Source organism: Alosa alosa, chromosome 22 (genome assembly GCF_017589495.1).
Source record: "Alosa alosa isolate M-15738 ecotype Scorff River chromosome 22, AALO_Geno_1.1, whole genome shotgun sequence".
Taxonomy (NCBI): Eukaryota; Metazoa; Chordata; class Actinopteri; order Clupeiformes; family Clupeidae; genus Alosa; species Alosa alosa.
Genome location: NC_063210.1, coordinates 1,708,162 through 1,727,257, shown reverse-complemented (window position 1 = coordinate 1,727,257; position 19,096 = coordinate 1,708,162). Strand labels below are relative to the sequence as shown.

General features: G+C 40.4%; 1 protein-coding gene across 5 annotated transcripts in view; it reads left to right on the top strand.

Moving 5' to 3' along the window:
- The first annotated feature begins 2,727 nt into the window (after positions 1-2,727).
- The window catches only part of tmem94 (transmembrane protein 94), a 32,766-nt gene continuing 16,397 nt past the window's right edge, over positions 2,728-19,096 (top strand). Inside the window, exons 1-17 of one of the 5 annotated variants that reach the window (XM_048233279.1) lie at positions 2,728-2,876; positions 4,025-4,153; positions 9,209-9,328; positions 10,104-10,231; positions 10,508-10,644; positions 10,970-11,178; positions 11,409-11,560; positions 11,665-11,767; positions 11,862-11,948; positions 13,197-13,313; positions 14,099-14,155; positions 15,536-15,640; positions 15,787-15,960; positions 16,093-16,314; positions 16,655-16,976; positions 17,983-18,156; positions 18,284-18,386. In XM_048233279.1, coding sequence (XP_048089236.1) covers positions 4,130-4,153; positions 9,209-9,328; positions 10,104-10,231; positions 10,508-10,644; positions 10,970-11,178; positions 11,409-11,560; positions 11,665-11,767; positions 11,862-11,948; positions 13,197-13,313; positions 14,099-14,155; positions 15,536-15,640; positions 15,787-15,960; positions 16,093-16,314; positions 16,655-16,976; positions 17,983-18,156; positions 18,284-18,386 — 2,234 coding nt within the window. In that variant the 5' untranslated portion in view covers positions 2,728-2,876; positions 4,025-4,129. Of the gene's footprint in view, positions 2,877-3,970; positions 4,154-9,208; positions 9,329-10,103; positions 10,232-10,507; positions 10,645-10,969; positions 11,179-11,408; positions 11,561-11,664; positions 11,768-11,861; positions 11,949-13,196; positions 13,314-14,098; positions 14,156-15,535; positions 15,641-15,777; positions 15,961-16,092; positions 16,315-16,654; positions 16,977-17,982; positions 18,157-18,283; positions 18,387-19,096 lie in introns of all 5 variants that reach the window. The other 4 variants (XM_048233277.1, XM_048233278.1, XM_048233281.1 and 1 more) reach the window with 4 other exon arrangements.

Here is a 19,096-nt window from a genome sequence, read left to right as displayed (position 1 = left end):
ACCTCCCGAACAGAGGTCCGCGGGACGTAAAGGGAACCCTACACAATGTCAAGGAGGTGACGTTCGCCAGGGGACCTTTAGGGGACGTCGCCAGGACTTTATTTTGTTTACTGGGCCGCTGCCATGTCTGAATAAACAAACGTCCCCCCCATGTCCCCGGTATAACGTTATTCGGGTCCTTAGGAGGTATTTGAAATGACCAAATGCAAATGTCATCCGAGGGACCTAACGGTGACGTCCCCAGAAAGTCCTGCACCGGACGTCACGCAATAACCAAACGATAACTTGCTCCAGACGTCAATAAGGTCACCGGAACGTCCGCTAGAGAACATAACGTTCGGGACCAATCGGGGACGTCGTGAATGTCGGCATAAGGTCCGGGGGACGTCCCGTGTTTGTCGGGTAATCAACTAACCACCTTCCTAACATCAAATGGGTATTTTGATTACTTTCAGTCAGGTTTTCGGGCAAATCACAGCACTGAAACAGCTCTCATCAAGGTTTTCAATGACATACGCCTCAATACAGATTCAGGTAAAACATCAGTCCTAGTGCTATTGGACCTTAGTGCAGCATTTGACACTGTTGATCACAATATTTTATTACACAGACTAGAACACTGTGTTGGATTTACAGGCATAGTTATCAACTGGCTGAAATCATATCTACAAGAAAGGAGTTTCTTTGTTGCTATTGGAAACTGTACCTCAACACCAATGTCCTTGACCTGTGGTGTTCCCCAGGGGTCGATCTTGGGGCCACTATTATTCAACCTCTATATGCTCCCACTTAGACAAATCATCCAAAATAATTTGATTTCATATCATAGCTATGATGACACACAAATTTACTTAGCTCTGTCACCAAACGACTATGGTCCCCTTGAATCTCTGTCTCAGTGTATAGAACAAATCAACACCTGGATGTCTCAAAATTTTCTTCAGCTAAACAAAGAAAAAAACTGAAGTAATTATATTTGGTAAAAAGGAGGAAAGACTTAGGGTTGCCACTGTCCTTGACAAAAAAGGCAACCTCCAACAGATGCCAACCTGATGCTGCACATACTGCGTGCTCATCTTCAGGTCATGTTGTGGAAGGCTGCAGGTAAGAAAGAGCCTCTTGCAGAGGCCAGAGACATCACACAGTTTGGGTGGGAGGTTGCTAGTGAAGGGGCTGTCATGTCCGCTCTTGCCATTCAGGCAGTGGCTCTAGTAAATTTGCTTGATGTCACCAGCTGTAGCTGCAGCACATTGAAAGCCTGCAGCAAAGGAAACTGCAGCTGCCATGCTGCAAGTCTCAGTTGCACTGACTATTGCAAGTGTGAAGGGGGTGAGGTCCGCTGCTGCAACCCATTCACAATACATTCAGATAAAGATCAAGAAGATGATGAGACTGAAGGAAATGAGGAAAGAAATGATGAAGATGGTGAAGGCTATTGAGTGGGATTGTGTGGTTGTTGTTAAATATGTGTGTGTGTGTGTGCGCGTGTGTGCATACTGTATATAGTTATATAGTTTACAGTGTGTGTGTGTGTGTGTGTGTGCGTGCGCGCGCATGTTGCATGTTCTATATAGTTCTTGTATATAGTAATTGTGCATTTGTGTATGTGTGCATGCTGGATATAGTTATTTTGCATATTGTATATAGTTCTTGTGGGTTTGTGTGTATGTGCATGCTGTATATAGTTATTTTGCATGTTGTATATAGTTCTTGTATAGTTATTGTGCATTTGTGTACGTGTGCATGCTGGATATAGTTATTTTGCATATTGTATATACATGTAGTTCTTGTGGGTTTGTGTGTGTGCATGCTGTTATATAGTTATTACCTCCGCCAAGGAGGTTATGTTTTCATCGGGGTTTGTTTGTCTGTTTGTTTGTTTGTTTGTCTGTGTGTCTGTTCATCTGTTAATTCGCAAGATAACTCAAAAAGTTTGGGAGTGATCCGGATCACCGTCTGGATCCAGGAGGCGGTTATGTTTTAAGCATGGAGGTGTGCACTCTCGGAGTGCTTTTCTAGTTTTGCATGGCACACTTAATTTCTTAATCTGTCTGTCCATAGGTCAACACTGCCTCCTTACCAAGTTTCTTAAAGGTTTTCACCAACTCACCCCCCCAAGTATACGTGTTTACCTTGGAAAAACAATTTCGAGCCTGGCTTTATCACACTATCTGCTTTTGTGTGTATGCAAATTAGAGCATTTTTAATGAGATAGGGCCTCATTTGCATATGTAAACATTAAAATATAAAAAACATGCAATACATTTTTTTCTCATCTTAACATAAGTAATCAACTCAGAAAGTTTCATGGTGGTATCTATTATTTACATTTTTTACCCTATTCACCTGTACTGCCTCGCCTTAATTGCCTATTTATGCTAATTATGCAAATTGCCCAAAGTGCAACTTTAGGCAACCAAGTTGAATTCCACACACTAGGCTTAGAGATGACATTTCTGCAACTAGACTAGACTATATCCCACAGGCTATAGGTGCAGAGAATAATCCCCATGGTAATTTATGTGCCATCTCTTTTGTGAAAGCGAGCCAAAGCTAAATTCATCCAGGATAACAAAAAAATCACAGTTTAATCCCTTATCTAGGTTTTGTGAAATACCCCTCAGGTACCATGCATAGTGATTAACTGCACTTCTGTACAGATTAATCAGTTTGTTTTGACTTCACACTCTGTAGGATCATGTGCACAGTCCCCTCCAATCAGTATTTTACGTAGTTTGTCGTCACTTCCTACTGGAATATGGCTGTCATTCGTGGGCAAACTTGAGGGACGAGTGAGAGATGGTCGTATTACCAGTGATGGTAGCCTACAATACAGACAGGCAAAATCAGAAATAAAGTCTGTGCTCAAAAATAAGGTATGATAATGCATTTGATGTTTCCAGTATACTGGGTTATCGTATTGAAGGGCGGATGTTGCCAAGCTTTGAAAGCCAAACGTTAGTTAGCATACCCTATGGCTTCCTGATATTAGCTAGCTAAGCATTTCATATCTGACCTGTTAATATCTGACATGTTCCAAGACATTTAAGAAATATGCAATTTGGCGATTGTTGACAAAGTCACGAGCCCTAGGTATGTGCAGAATGCTAAAGTCATTCAGTAATACGATCGAGTTTTGTTTTAAGCTGATAACAGTTAGGCTACTGTCCCAAGCTAACTGTGCTAGCTAACATATAACGTCAAGATACTAACGTTAACTGTATTAAATAGCCAGTATGTCCATCAAGATAAAGACAGTGAAGTGCTCTTGAATTAGAACTGTTTGGGTGTTTTGACTCAGTGACTTAGATCTGTTAAGTTAAGTAAGTTAATGTCAGCACATACATAGAAGCTAGACATGGGTCAGTCACTGGATTGAACAAAGTTATTTGACTTATTACGTGAATGAAGGGGAATCTCACAGGTCAGACGTGCGGGTTGGAATGTCTGAAATCAAAGTCAAGGATTCACCTGTTATCTACCCCTTTGACATCTTTGTCCCTTGCGCCGCCTCAGTAACATTAACGTTAACGTTACCTTTGACTGTTGTTGACAATACACCAATGATGCATTGCTGACTGGAGTAAGTTCCAAGCATTTGTGCGTTGGCACTGTTCGTTACAGTTCTAGTTCTAAATCACAGTTGCTCGTGCTGTTTGTTTACATCTAACAACGTGGATTGTCTAATGGCCCAAGGCTGTTAGTGAACTAGTATTTGCATCTATATTGTTGTAGGCTGCATTCGACAATGTAGTACCAATACTGTTTCGTGAATGTTCAGTCGGTTTTGTTTTTCATTGAATTTGCCATGCTCTTTGCTATCATCTAAATGCAGGAGACATGTCTTCTCGTTTTACCCTTGAATAAATTGAAACCAAAATCAAGCTACTTCAGGGAGAAGTGAAGTGAAGAAGTGACTTGGTTCAAATCATTTCTAATGGACTGAAATGTTTCCTCTTTTTCTTGGTAGGGCATTACTATGTGTTTAAGTGCATGAAGACTGAAGTTGTGCTATATTCCACAGGGTTGTTGAGCAGTGAAGCAAGTAAAGCCAGGGTAAGCATCACTGTTACCACAGACAACCAGTGCACCACCTTCTGACAGAGCATGCTGGGAGTCAGCAGTTGCCATGGAGCTAAAGGATAAGAAGCAGGTAGGGAAGCTACAGTGCCTCATAAGTGAGGGTAGGGCTGGGTGTGTTTTTCAAGAATTTAGCTTAGATGCCAATGCAATCACAGGATTGCGAACATTCAGTCATGCCTGATATTACGTGGAAATTACTCTTAAAATGGATCCCTCATTTTCTCTAAACTCTTTGCTCACATGGTTCTCTCGTGCGCTGAGTGGTCTTTTCACAGTTCATACCCTGCTGTATTAGCCAAGGTGAACCCAGACATATGAATTTGCACAACAGATCCAACTGGCTAAGCTTGCATGTAAACCCGTTTCTGAACCATGAAAATCCCAGGAGCCAGTCACAACCACTTGTCTGGCATGGACTATATGCCATTGTGCAGTTACAGTGCATTGACAACACTGCCAATGGCTGTGTTGATGGTGTCATTGATAAATGTATCATATTGTATTTTCTTTGGAATTGAGTAACAACTGCATTTAAAACCTTTGTTTACAAGAATATGTTTGCATTACTTCCGGAAAGATTTGTTAAGAGTCTGATGTATCAATATAAGTTTTAATTTCATTGCTGGTTACGCCCCCTCTCAGAAATCAAAAGTGAACGATGCATCCCCAGACCAATAGGCTCAATGCACAGTTTTGGATTTGCTTAATACTGGTCAATCAACTTCCTGTTTATAAACGCTGTACACAGTAGGCTATGACAGATTTTTTTAATATAGTAGGCTACTGCTAGTCGAACAAAATAGCTAAAGTTATCTAACCATTTCAGTACCATCAGTTGCTTGGTTAAGATGTAACATATTCACGTTAGCTATACCCTCATAGTTGTTAATGTAGCTGGCAATTTACATTCTAAACCCTTTTCCTGTTTCCTGGAGGGAGTGGCACACAACATTTTCACAAAGTCTGTCTACATTACTGTAAGACGAGGTAGGTCTTGAAGACAAAGACTATAGAAAAGAGCCATATCTGGCCATGTTTTAATGTAAACAGGAAGGTGATCTGCCAGTATGAGCAAATCTAAAATGCTGTTGTGCATAGAGTGCATTCTCAGTCTTAATTGAGTATAGTCTGGTGTTAGCCACCATCTGTGGTAAGTGTGGGTTAAGCCTGCTCCTGGAAGGCTGTCATACCGTAAGATATTTTCCAAAGCATCTTTGATCATTTTAGAGTTGTACTGTTGGTCAAACCAAGTTTGTTATTGTATAACAAACTAGTGTATAGTCTTGCATAAAGGGTGACCCTTTAATGTCTGTGCTTCAAACCAGCTCTTCCTGCTTTACTTGTGTTCTCTAATAATTAACAGTCTGACTGAAGAGGACAGTAAGCTCTTTGCTGCTGGAAGTCTTGGAGATTGTGTACTAACTGGTGCAATATTTTCTGTGGATTGCAACATGGCTTTGTCATGAACTGGAGGTGAGCGGCAGCCACTCCTGGAGGTTGACTTTGACCATATTGCAGAAGGTTTAGGTTGAGATATTAAGGTGTGATGTGTGTAAAGTCACTTGATACAAATATGGTCAGGATACAATTTTTAGCTTTTAAGTTTAATGCTACCTTACATATAGTGTTTTAATCTTGGGGTCTAGTGTTACTGTAGTAATCAGCTTGTCTTAGAGCTTGTCTATTATTTCACTCTTGGTAGAGAACAACCCTAATGGGCATATAGGCCTAAACCTGTAACAGAAACAAATAAGTTTATGCAGGTTTAGATGGGGACATTTAGACTTAATTTAACTATGATAATGTATTCAATAAGATCTTGCTACTTGGACTGAGCATTGGACATTGCTTCACATCTCATTGCTTTATAGTAGACGGTAAACAAAGATAGTCAGTTTTTCCTATTTACCTACGAGAAAGAAGAGCTTGATGTAATTTGCAACTGTACCTCAACACCAACATTCTTGACCTGTGATGTTCCCCAGTGGTCGATCTTGGGGCCACTATTATTTAGCCTTTATATGCTCCTACTTGGACAAATCATCAAGAACAATTTGATTTCCTATCATAGCTATGCTTATGACACCCAAATTGACTTACCCTGTAGCCCAGTGGTTCTTAAACTGGGGGCCGCCAAAAATATTGGAGGGGTCGTGAAATGATTTGCAGTCTGGATTAAAGACATTATTGTAAAGGTTTTTAGTCAAAGGCTGCCATTGACATAATGCCTTTGATGTTGACATAGCCTACCTTTGAGCCTACCCCACCTCTGCTTCCAGTGCCCCTCTCACAACATTTCAAAACCAAATTCCGCCGGTTAGAGTGAAGGGGATCGCGAGACTTGGCCCATGTTTTTTTTTTTTTTAAGAACCACTGCTGTAGATTAATGACTATGGTTCCCTTGTATCTCTTTGTCAGTGTATTGACCAAATTAACTACTGGATGTCTCAACTTTTCTCAGCTGAACAAAGAAACGGATTAGCATACTTGGTATAGGTAAAGGATAAAACTGAAGTAAATAAATATCTTCACTGAGTTAAAGGCAGGGTAACCAAAACCAAACGATTTCTATCACTTAGACACTTTTTGTAACACTCAGCGAATATCTTTGTTATCCGCTAGATCCATTCTCTGTGTACACTGTACAAAAACTGTCTTCTTACACAACTCTGGTTCCATCAACTGGAAACAAATGACATGGGACCAGCCTGTAACCTAAACAATAACAAAACACTATGTGGAGTTTCAACAAATGCCTCAACTTACATGGCAATGAAATGACACCTCCACACATACACACCTACACACCTTGTCATACATTAGTCATACTGGAAGTTACTTGAGATAAAGGTAGGCTAACAGCCAAATAAATCAAACACAAATAATGCAATGTGACATTTTTGTTAAGAATTGAAATTTGTATTGATTACCCCTCTCAATTATAAAAATATGTAGATAGAAATGTTTTGTGTGTTGTAGATTACTCAAGAATAGAATCACATGTGTGCATCTTGAATTTGCCTCTCTGTGGTTTTACCATAATGTTGTGGGAAAAGTTTATTTATAGCCATGGGAATTGAGCTCAGTGAAAGGATGAAGAGAGACAGGGTTTGGGATCATCCAAATATTCCTGGTCTGTTCCAGCTCATAACATTAAAAGTTTGGTCCCCATTTCCAATACAATACAATGTTTGTCAAATTCAGCTCATTGCTCCTAATAGTCTTCTAGTTGTTTGTTCTGTGTGGGTGCTTAGAAAATAATCAGTGTCCATAAACAGTCCTGATTGATCATATAAAAAAGTGGCCTAGATCAAACCATGCACTGTTCCAGCTAGGGATGTAACGATTACCAGTATAATGGTAAACCGCTGTAATGTAAAAAATGAACACTAGCAACAAAGTGGAGGCAATCCAAACCGAGCAGTGGCAAAGACAAAAACTTGAGGTTTATTGTAACAAATCCGGGAGTTGATACAGCGCGTACATCAGCAATACCACTGTACAAACTCAAAGACAAAATACAAACAGTCTTGCTTAAATACACTTCTAGTAATCCCCCTTCCGTCGCCTCATGTGAGCTCTCTCTCCGGTCATACCTTGTCTCGTGAGGCGCCAGCATTACGTTAAAGCAAGTAGCGCTCTTCAAAAGGCCTTGGGTGGCGGTGATCAAAACAAATGTAAAAATACATACACTCTGGAATGTTGAAATACATATACTCTGGAATTTCTCACTACACCGCGATAAAAATGTTGACGATAACAATGACCTTTTTCATTTCAAATATCATGATTATTACGGTTGATTACCACGGTGTGGAAACCGTGTGTTTAATCTTTCCCAGCTTCATCCGAGCCTGCTTTTGACATACAGTAGGCCTAGTACAATAAAACAAAACTGTTACCCTACTGATTCTGTTATGTACTTGATGATGATGAACTGTGATTCGGATTTGGCTACACCTGCTTTTAAAAGGTGGAACATTTTCACTGCAAAACGTACACTGCATCATGTAGCCACTCTGCATGTTTTTATGTGCGTGTCCACATTAAATCTATTCCACTCACGTTATCAGGAGAATACCGTGGCCTAAAGTTTTATTTTGAACACTTACTTTAGTCTCACTCAATGGATCCAAATAACAGAAATAGCAAACTCCAAGTCATGGTAGGGTAAGTTAAGCTATAAGCACAAAGCCAATTAAACATGACCAAGGAAAAAGTGAATGGGACAACACACAATGCCACGGTAACGTTATGCTATGAATTAAGAATGGTCAGCTCAGCCAGGTTTGTTTGTGCAGTCAGGATGTAGGCCTATGAATGCAAATAAAAATATGCCCTTCTCCCGTAGCAAAAGGCCACCATAAAATGCACCAGCATAAAGGAATCAAATCTACTCAGTAACATTTTTTTTCTACCCTTCCTCAGCACTCTATGAGCACCCCCAGGTGAAAATGAGTTCCAGTGTCCCTGGTTAAATGTTGCACTTTTGATAAGGTTTTGCCTATATTTTGTAATTGTAATATAGTAAATTCTGTCACACTTTTTGAAACTATTTCAGCTTGTGTAGGTCTATTAGTGCTTTCTGAACATATTGAACACAATTTTAAAAATACAGCGATAATACCGAAAACCGTGATAATTTGGTCACTAATTGTGAGGTTAAATTTTCATACCGTTACATCCCTAGTTCCAGCCAAGCAATATGTTCCTTCTGGAGCGGCAAAAAGATTTGTATTGTTGGTTGAGCTAAACTACGGTATGAACCTTCTTTAGTCAGCATTGCATGCCTTTAAATTAGTACTAGGGTAGTATCTGTTTCCTATGTATATCTGTAGGAAATTAAAAAAAAAACAGCTCACTACAACCTAATATTATGTGTAATATGGCCATCTATGGACTACAGGCAACAGTAAGTAAAAGGAGCAAAGGCCTATTAACTGTATATTTGAGAGACTGGTATCAAAGTCACTATATGCTATGTTGATATATATGTCTTGTTAAATTTTGAGCCCTAAATATTGGGCACATGCTTGAAATAAATAAATATTGGGCACATGTAGAAAAGGAATTAAAGGTATTACATGTTGCTAGGGGGCACTTCTGATGTCATGATATGTCTTAGGAGGAGCCGGTGACCCCCCTTGGGCTGTCTACAACTCAGGCTCTTCAGACGTTGCACAACCAGCTCTTCAATCTACTAGAGCAACACCAGAGGTCTGGCAGAAGGAGACCCACTCTACAGGTATTTACCAGTCCTGTGACACATGGTATACTGTACACTTTCAACTCATTCTGCACACTGAACAATGTAACACACATTGCACGTATTCTAGTCACTGTCCCAGTGCCCTTGTTGGTAAGTTGAAAGTGGTTGCTTAAAGTGTGTTTGAAATTGTCTGGAAGTAAGACAGTTGCAGACATTATGTTGCCATGCCAACTTCATCATGCTGGACTGCATCATCTGCTTGTTGACATAAATCAACCTAAAAGAGTATAGCAAAGGCATGAATAATCAATCAAGTTAATGAAAAAAAATAATGTAAATTACATAGGTCCCATACTTATGCTTTTGTATTTATTCCTTGTCAACCTCAGATGTTCTGATATTGTGTGACTAGTAATCTGAAGTTCAATAAGGTGCTGTCTGCCGGCCCTACTTCGTTAGTGTTCTATGTCAATGTTTTGGCCACAAAACACAGTCTGGTAAAAATGGAAGTTTATATGTAATGGGATTTACATTTTTCAGAAATGTTCAACAGAATTATCAAAGTACACAAACCTGAATATAGCGCAATAATGATTCAGTTCTAATTTTGGTGTACATTTTGACGTTAGAGAGCATTTGAGATTCAGGAAAAGTTTGACATTTTCCACTTTTCCAGTACTGACAAGTTTCAACATGTTTGAGGTGTGTCCCACACTGCTTGAACCTCACTTACACAGCAGGTACACTACGCTAACTTCCAGCATCTCAGAAACAGTTCGCACTTCACTGCTGACTTTATATTCAATTACAGGATTTATGGAAACAGAGCTTCCTTCACCAAAGCAATCGCCACTCCTGCTTTCATTGGCCAGGAGCTGCACTCACTCTGGTGGTGGTCTTTGGGCTGGTCTGCTGCCATGGCAGCCAGCCAAATGGCAGGTGAAGTAATTGCTGCACACTTTCAGCAAAGTATAGTGTAGTATGGTGCACATTAGTTTGAAATACAAAACTGTGGAACATAGCTTGTAAAAAAGGAAATGGTTGTTCAAGCATTCTATGTAATTTTAAACAAAAACAAGCTACATTGCACTGTAATATTACCACAACCCTTGCACGGTCTGGTTAATGGTTATACAAAAGAAAATGCTATGACATCTCTGCTACTTTGCCTGCGATGGAAAGAGTGACGGTGCTGTTTTTGGCCTGTGTTGTCAGTGGTGGGATCGAGCTAGTGAATGCTGGGGCCCTTTTCCTTTTGCTCTTGCTGAACTTGCTCCTCATCAGCCGGCAACAGCGCTTGAAGAAGAGTGAAATGGTGCGGAGGCTCAAGGCCATCATCACACAGCTCAGTGGTGAGGGTTTAGTGAATGAGAACACTGACCTTATTGTTTGTATTGAGTATGTATACTGCATACATATTGCATACTGTACTGTACAGTATTGCATACTGTATATTGGTGTTTTTGTACATGCATATGTTTTTGTAAAGAACTGCATGGCTCTTCACTACTGTGTATTTTTGCTGGATGATGCTTATTCTGCTGGACTCCTGCTGTTTAATGTTGTCTTAATGTGTCTGTTTTTGTTCCCAGTTTCCTGCTCTGAATATTTTCGGCTCCTGGTCTTGTATATTTTGTTTATTGAACCCTAATCCAATTCCCTCCCTATTCCCTATAGATCACCTGGAAGCCTGTGGAGGGCAGCCATTCCGATGGGCCCCTGCACTTTACCCTGACCTCTATACTCCTTCGTCCCCATCCTGGTCTTTACACTGGACTTTTCGAGATGAACAGCTTGTCAACCTACCTGTCAGTTTACTGGTTGAGGGTGATGTTATTGCACTGAGGCCTGGTCAGGAGACATTTGCTTCTCTCAGAGGAATCAAGGTGATTGATCAAGACTGGGGGGTCCGTATCATGTAGTGGAGAACTTTGTTAATCTCATGAAATGCTCAGTACTTCATCCAGAAGGTCTATCAGTCAGTAGCATTTGTTGTCATGCGGACTGGAACACAAATCTGACTCTTGGGTCAAGAACATTATTTGCCTTGTTTGCGTTTTGATCAGAAATAGAATATTGTCAATGGTCAAAGTCTATTTCTGTTTTTGTTCTGTAGGATGATGAGCACATTGTCCTGGAGCCAGGAGATCTCTTCCCTCCTTTCTCTCCCCCACCTTCACCTCGTGGGATTGAGAAGAGGGGACCCCACAGCCCTCAGCAGCACCGGCTATTCAGGGTGGTACGCACACCTGTGCTCAATCATATCAGGTTAGCCCTCACCTGTATGCTAGATTGTAATGGATTTGAATCCCTGTGCAATCCTTTATACTTATATTCATTCAAATGTATCCCTTTCCGACATATTTAAACAGGAACAGTTTAGACATGGCTCTGTCTCGACCAATCACAGCCATGGACAATGAGCGTTTCACTGTTCAGACCATCATGGCCAAATATGCATCTCCGGCTGTGTTGGTATGATAACATTTGTATTTTTAATAAGATGGGTGTGATTTAATGATCTGTCGCTTGGTGTGTCAGTAATACAACACATTTCTTTTCCATGCAGGTGGCCTTCTTCACTGTTAACACAGTGCGTTATTTCTGTGACACTCCCAGTCTTACTCCAGCTCTATTCAACTTCTTCCAGTTACAGGTATGTTTGGAAGTCATGGGAAAGGTCTAAGTTATTGATAGGTCCACTTGCCATGTATACAACAGCGTTTCTCAGACTATAGACTACCTACTGGTGAACAGGTATTAGCAGGCAAAGAAGCAAAGATATTTAGCAATTAATTTGCTCTCATCTCCATTCCATTTTTTCAAACAGAAATTCCATTTTGTTTAACAGAATGGTTATCTATGGACAGTCAATTCAGCAGGCAGTGTGGATTGCCAATCTTAAGGGTCATTCACACCAAGAACGATAACTATAACCACAACGATAAAAGCGTTCACACTGAACAACGATAAACAAAGTCTCTCCTTGTGTTAATGAATGTGACAGTTAAAATTTGATGGGTTCTGATTGGCTATTAGCTTTTTATCGTTCTCAAAATCGCTCTGAAAGTGATCCCCAACGATATCGTTCTTCATGTCGTTATCGTTATAGTTTATGTGTGAACGTCGTCATTCATATTAACGAGAACAATATTTGTTTATAGTTATCGTTATCGTTCTTGGTGTGAATGGGCATTTACTAGAATTTGGTAGGCTCATTGATTTAGTAACATGGCATAGAAGTTATTTGCCCAATTTAAAATAAATCAACTAATAAATACCACTATAATAGTTTACACCTTTGTTCCTCTCTTTCTCTGACATGGTCTGTCCTGAAAATTCATTGTGTCTTTTAAATTCTTTTGTAACATTTATTAAATTCAAATTGTTATCTTTTACCTGTTGAATTTTCACTATTTGGGGTAGGTAGCAAGTTTTTCTTGGACCCAATGATTGCTGCTTGTGGCTTTATTTAAACATATTATATCATATACCCATGTCCAAGTATTTGTAGGGCTGTATGTAGCGTTTACTCTTTACTATGCTCTAACCTTTACTATGCATTAAAGGACATTCTTGCCAAGTACAGTTTTACAAACATGTAATTGCCTATGTGTACATATAAAATTCACAAAATGATCAAATCTAGCACAGAAAAGTAAAAGAAAGTTGAGATCAGCAGATAATGTGTTGCAACACAACACCTTCAACTTTAAAATCATGTTTGTGTGAGGTATTTTCTCACTGAAACTTTTTCCATGAAACTGCAATAAAATGAAAAAATAAATATTTGGACAAATCATGCGTCCCATTCTTCCTATTCAGATTTATGGTTGAAAAATGACCGACGGACTATAAATTGTCCCTTACTTATCTTTCTTCCCCATCTGATGTGTGTTTGTAGATGATGGGAGTTCTTCCTATTCTTCCTCTACTGTTCCCCGTCATGTGGGTGCTGGTAAATGCATATGGGGAAGCTCGAGTATTAGCAGAATCCAGCCGCAACTCTCCCACTGGACTGGTAAGCCACATAAGCTAAATAAATTCTATTTCAACACTGGAAATAGAATGCCCCAGAAACAGATCCAATGCAAATGTATCATTGACAAACATTGACATGTTTTCACTTTATGGTACAATAGTTTTATTATCAAAATTGTAAAAGCTTCTGGACCTATAATGAGTAAGTCTGAAGGCATGAAAAAATGGTATCCTTCAGATTTACCATTATTGTGGGTATATAAGCATTTTATTTTTTATTCTACAACATTGACAGCAACTTTAATAGACATTTTAATAAACTTTTTACATCAATAATTCTGCAGGTTAATTTCACTCTCCAGCTCACACCAGGAATTTTGGCATGCTCTAGGTCCAGTATAGTTTTGGCAGTTGTCTGACCGGAGATATGTTTATCATCCTGAATTTCCTTGTGAAAAGCTGATATGAGTTGTTGTACTCTGTTCCAATTCATATTTGTCAAATAGTCAAATAGCAAAGTCAGTATTCTTAATTATAAATTATATATTTCTTTACATTTGGATGGAATTGAAAGGCACAGCAAACAATCCTTTACCACTTTTTGTAGTTGACTGGTTGTCATTTCAAGTGTGTCCTTGGGAATCAACTGTTCATAGGGCATGGATGATGTCCTTTCAGTTGTGGTGTATTCCTTGAACTCTCTAGGAGCTTTTTGTCCTTGCTTCGAAGGCTGAAATCTCACTCTTAACGCCTAAACTTAAAGTGGCTTTGCAAAGCTGCTAAAGGGGGCCCCACTTTGTTAATAAGGCTCTTCTCTTGCTCCAGCTTGCTAAATTCTCTGAGGACACACTAAGCAGCTACACGGAAGTCGTGTCCTCTCAGGTATATCCTCACAACTCCTCTCCTTTTTGCCCCCCACCCCCCCATTCATGTTCAGCACTCAACCTGGTCCTTCGCTCTAGCTTCTCATTACTTCATTGAATGTATTTCTTTTTCTAAGCACTACTTGGGCACTACTTATGCTTTTAAATACTGCCATTTGCAAAATAGATGTTAGTGCTGCTTTGATCCTGCTTGGTTGAAGTACCTTTTCTGATTTTTCTTTTTTATTATTTCCATTGCTATCCATTGTTACCATCATGCTAGATGGTAACTTTTTTTTCTACCTTGCTTTGAGCCTTGTGCCTGACCCCCCTTTCATCCCTTTCCTTCGCCTTATCACTTACATTTGCCACATATGCATGGTCCATTTGGAAGTCATACTTGGAGAGCTTCGATTCTTGTAATGTCTCAAATAATGAGTTGTTAGCAATCAGTGCTGTGCTGCTAAAGCCTCTCCTACATGCAGAAATGCAGACCGTATCCTGGATTGCCAGTGGGAATGGCACCTGTTCATCTGTCCTTCACATGACCATAGATCATCAAAATATCAAAAATAGTGTTATACAAAATTATACCATAAAAAATCTCAAATAGTTGCATAGATATTGTTCGCTGTAATTATGTGAAGATATTACCTTGTATGCGTTGCTGTGAAATTTTATATTGATTGGACTCATTGTAAGTTTATTTTGTGAGTGGTCACTTTTATCATGCAAAAACATCTTCTGTAATGGTACAGGAATGGTCATGGAAAAATGATCATTAATTTAAAGTACAAAACCAAGTAATTAGAAACGGTAAACAGTATTGCACTGTATCATAACCCCAGAAGTTAAGATTACATTGAACCGCTAGATTCACGCCACACATTGCTGTTGCTTTATGGAAACAAAATCAGTAGGCAAATCTAAATAGACACGTTTATATGCACTTCAGTGTCCCAGTTATTATAATGCATGTAAACACGCTCATAGATTCAAAAGGATCACATGACCTTTCATTGTGATCATCACAAGAGTAATGATTTTGCGTTTTGTGTTAACTACCTTTTTATTTGTTATAGTTCTACTATATTTCAGCAGTAGGACGCTGCTTTGTCTGTATTGACCTTGGTCTGCTCTCCCTTCCAATGAAACTCTTCATTGTGCACCAACTCATTTGAAATATCAATCTTTAATTTTGGTGTTTGGCAGGTAGACCACAAGCCTGAATTTGTAAAGATAGAATTTGAATATTAACATTTTAGATTTCCAAAAGCTTTTCTTCTGATGACTCAAAGAAAGAAGACTATTCAGTTTATAAATCACTCCTGTAAAGGTCCTGTAAAGGTAGTTACTGATTAGTTTGTGTGTGTGTGTTTGCTTTTGCGTGTGTGTGTAGGAGATGCTACGTTCTGTGTGGAGGCACCTGGTGGGGGTGCTAAAGGGAGAATCCCGTACACTTTGCTATACCTCCAGTCTTTTGCACGCATTGGGATCGGTCACAGTGAGTACTCAGTGAGCCATTTATTATGTTGCAACAGGCCGGAATTGAAAATCTGTCACATAGCGGTTAGCTCTATGGCTAGCACAAGGGGAATAATAGGTGTGTGTGTGTGTGTGTGTGTGTGTGTGTGTGTGTATTGTGGACAGGTATTGTGCTGTGTGGACAAGCAGGGAATCCTATCATGGCCCAACCCCAGCCCAGAGACTGTGCTGTTCTTCAGTGGCCGTGTGGAGATGCCTCATGACAGTCAGGATGACCTCAGAGATGACCTGTCAATCAATTCTTACTGCCGAATGGAGGGAGAGGAAGACCGAGATGAGGTAAGGAGAGGTTTGGTCGTCACATGACTGAAATAAATCAAAATCAAGATCCACAAAGCTGAACTAGATTGTTTTAAAAGGTAATATATTTATAACTCACATAGCCAGAAATTCCTTACCTTTCTGAAACAGGTCCAGGAAGGAGAAGCTCTGCTGAGCCTTCCCATGGGTGGCTGCTCAGCACTACTTATGTCAGGAGAACAGGAGCCCAGTGAGACCTCCCATGACACGGCTCGCTCCTCTGATACACAAAGGGCCCGCCGTGCCCCTTTGACCTCACGCACAAAGCACCCATCCGGCTCCAATGTTAGCTTCAGCCACGACACAGAAGGTGGCGAAGAGGAACAGTCTCAGGTATCCTTCTTTATCTCCATCTCCAACACCCTCACATGTACGGATGGACAGACACATGCACACAGCTGTAGTATTCACTGAACAGTAACATACATTCACACATTAATGAATTGCCAGCCAAATCTTATAAAATTCACATTATCTATCCATGAAGCGATCGTCACATCCATTGATCCATTGTTTAGCGGATCGTGTGGAGATATCTGCTAAATGTGACAAAAAATGTTACGGGTTAGAAATAGTTTAGAATCGCTGATGGCCCCTTTTAGTATGTGCTAAAATGTGACTGGTTCTGCACGAAGGCTCTTTATGTACTTACTGGTGCTCTTTTCTCTTCTAGCAACAGCCATGTGCAGTAGATACTACTGGGTGCTGCGAAGCAGAGGACTTTGTGTGTGACTACCACCTTGAGATGCTCAGTCTGTCTCAGGATCAGCAGAACCCTGTCAGCATTCAGTTTGATGATTCTGGTTGGCAGGGCCACCTTCCTTCACTCAAGCCACTGGGCCTGAACATCCTGCTAAATCTGTGCAATGCCAGTGTGACCCAGCAGCTGTGTCGCTTCTCAGATCACCTGTCCAACCTGGCTCTGCAGGAAAGTCACGGTGCTGTGCTACCTCTGCATGTGCCCTGGGGCCTGTGTGAGCTCTCACGACTCATAGGTGAGAAACAATCAATGTATTGAAACACTTTGTTGAGCATTTATTATACTTAGGAGAAAAAAAAAGAAACTCCGTAGTGGGACGTCTTTGTACACCAATCTAATTTGTGTATTAGATATCCTAAAACAGTGGTCTCCAACATGGTGCCGGGGGGGGGGGTGGGGGCACCTTCTAAAAATATCAGGTCACCTGCAGATCACGCTCTAAAAACACGCTCCATTGTGAAGTTTTCAATAGATATTTAAGCCTAGACCAGAACCATTTTAAGAATCTGTAGTATTAAATTGATATTGGTGATACCTTACAAATTGTAGCTGTGTTAAATTTTAGCGTTTGGCTCCAAATCCGTTTCCCATTCAATCTTTAAACAACAACAGAAGCGGAGCGCATACACGCTGCTTGCACGCATAGACAGTAAAGGGGGAAAAACCTACTCGCCTGGTGTAGCCAGTGGAAGCATATCTTTGCAAAAGTTCTGTGGCCATTCCATGTTCGTCAAATACGGTTCTTGCATGATTGTTCAAGGACTGAAAAACAAGTGCTCACGTGCGCCGTATAATAGCGCTGAAAATGTTGTGGCATGCATGGTTGAACACGCACATGAACAGAATCTCTGCATGCCCTCCGCTTTGTTCAGACACTAGCTCATAATGTCCGTCGGAAATACTAGGAGGGGGAGAAGTGTAACAGCCGGCTAAGTTTGAAATTTCTAATGGCCGGTCATGTTGTTCAGATATATGGCCCAACCGCTGATATCTGCAGAACATGCAGACTTACCTAGGTCTGAAAGCAGCTTGTATAGCCTCACCTGACAACCCCATTATTGTAATAAGACTGCCGTAGTATGCGAGGTTCATCCAGTCAGCTATCCTTAGCATATTCACTTGCAAAGGAGACAGCTTAACTTGTGAAATGCTGCAGTTATCAACAAGACAATATTAACACAAGACAAATACTAAACTTCTAGTAACACGTGTACATCATGTACTGTGCTGTCCGGTTTCAGGTTTCACCCCTGGGGCAAGAGAGCTCTTCAAGCAGGAGAATCACCTGGCATTGTATCAGTTGCCATCCGGAGAGAAGAATCAGGAGTCAGCCCCACGCCGCTCACACCATTTCAACAAACGCCAGCCTCCCATCAATCACCTCATCAGCCTTCTTGTGCGGGACAGTACCACCAGTAAGCAGCATTCTTCCATAGCTAAATAGCCAAAGGAATAGTTCATCATTTTGCTTCATATTTTCTGGTGATCAAAACACCATTTACATTGATTTGTCACCTTCAAATGTGTTTCGCTCCCACTCAGATAATGTCCAGATGCTTTCGCATGGCTCAGCAGATCTTATATTGGAGGCTTGCACAGACTTCTGGGATGGTTCTGACATCTATCCCCTCTCTGGCTCTGACAGGTCTGAAACCAGTCTGCATTTACATCTTTGCTCTCTGCAAATAAAAGTGTTCACATACGGGATCTGTAGAATGTGACCAATATAGGCTTTGCACTGTAGTGTAGTAGTGGCAGGACAGGTGCTAACCACTCATACTGGCTGACATTGGGTAGAGCACGTAGTATGGAGATATTAGCTGCAGTTATTACCATATTTTCCGGACTATAAGTCACAATTTTTTCATAGTTTGGTTGGTTTGGCGACTTGTATATCAAAATATATATAATTTAACATGGTTTTAAATGTTAGTCAGTATGAATTGACATGAATCCTACATGAAACATTACCGTCTACAGCCACGATAGGGCACTCTAGGCTTGTGGAATGAGATTGGGAGATTGGTGAACTTGCGACAGGTCAGACATTTTTTCGTAGCCTACTTAAGCCCAAAAGTTAGAGGGGGTTAATGTATTAAATATCGTTATGTAAACACAACTTCTGCACACTTTCAGTCAGCGATTAGGGCTTGCACAATGCCTAAAACACACATGCATACCATAAATCCTCAAATTTACCGGCCGGGATTCTATGCGAAATCCTGACACTCTTTCAACTACATGAAATGTAACAGTGAACCATCAAATACCCCCGATTTTAGTGCCCATCAGTCCCAACATTTAGCAATATAATAAAACAGTTCAAACGTAAATTAAATCTCAAAACAAACCGAA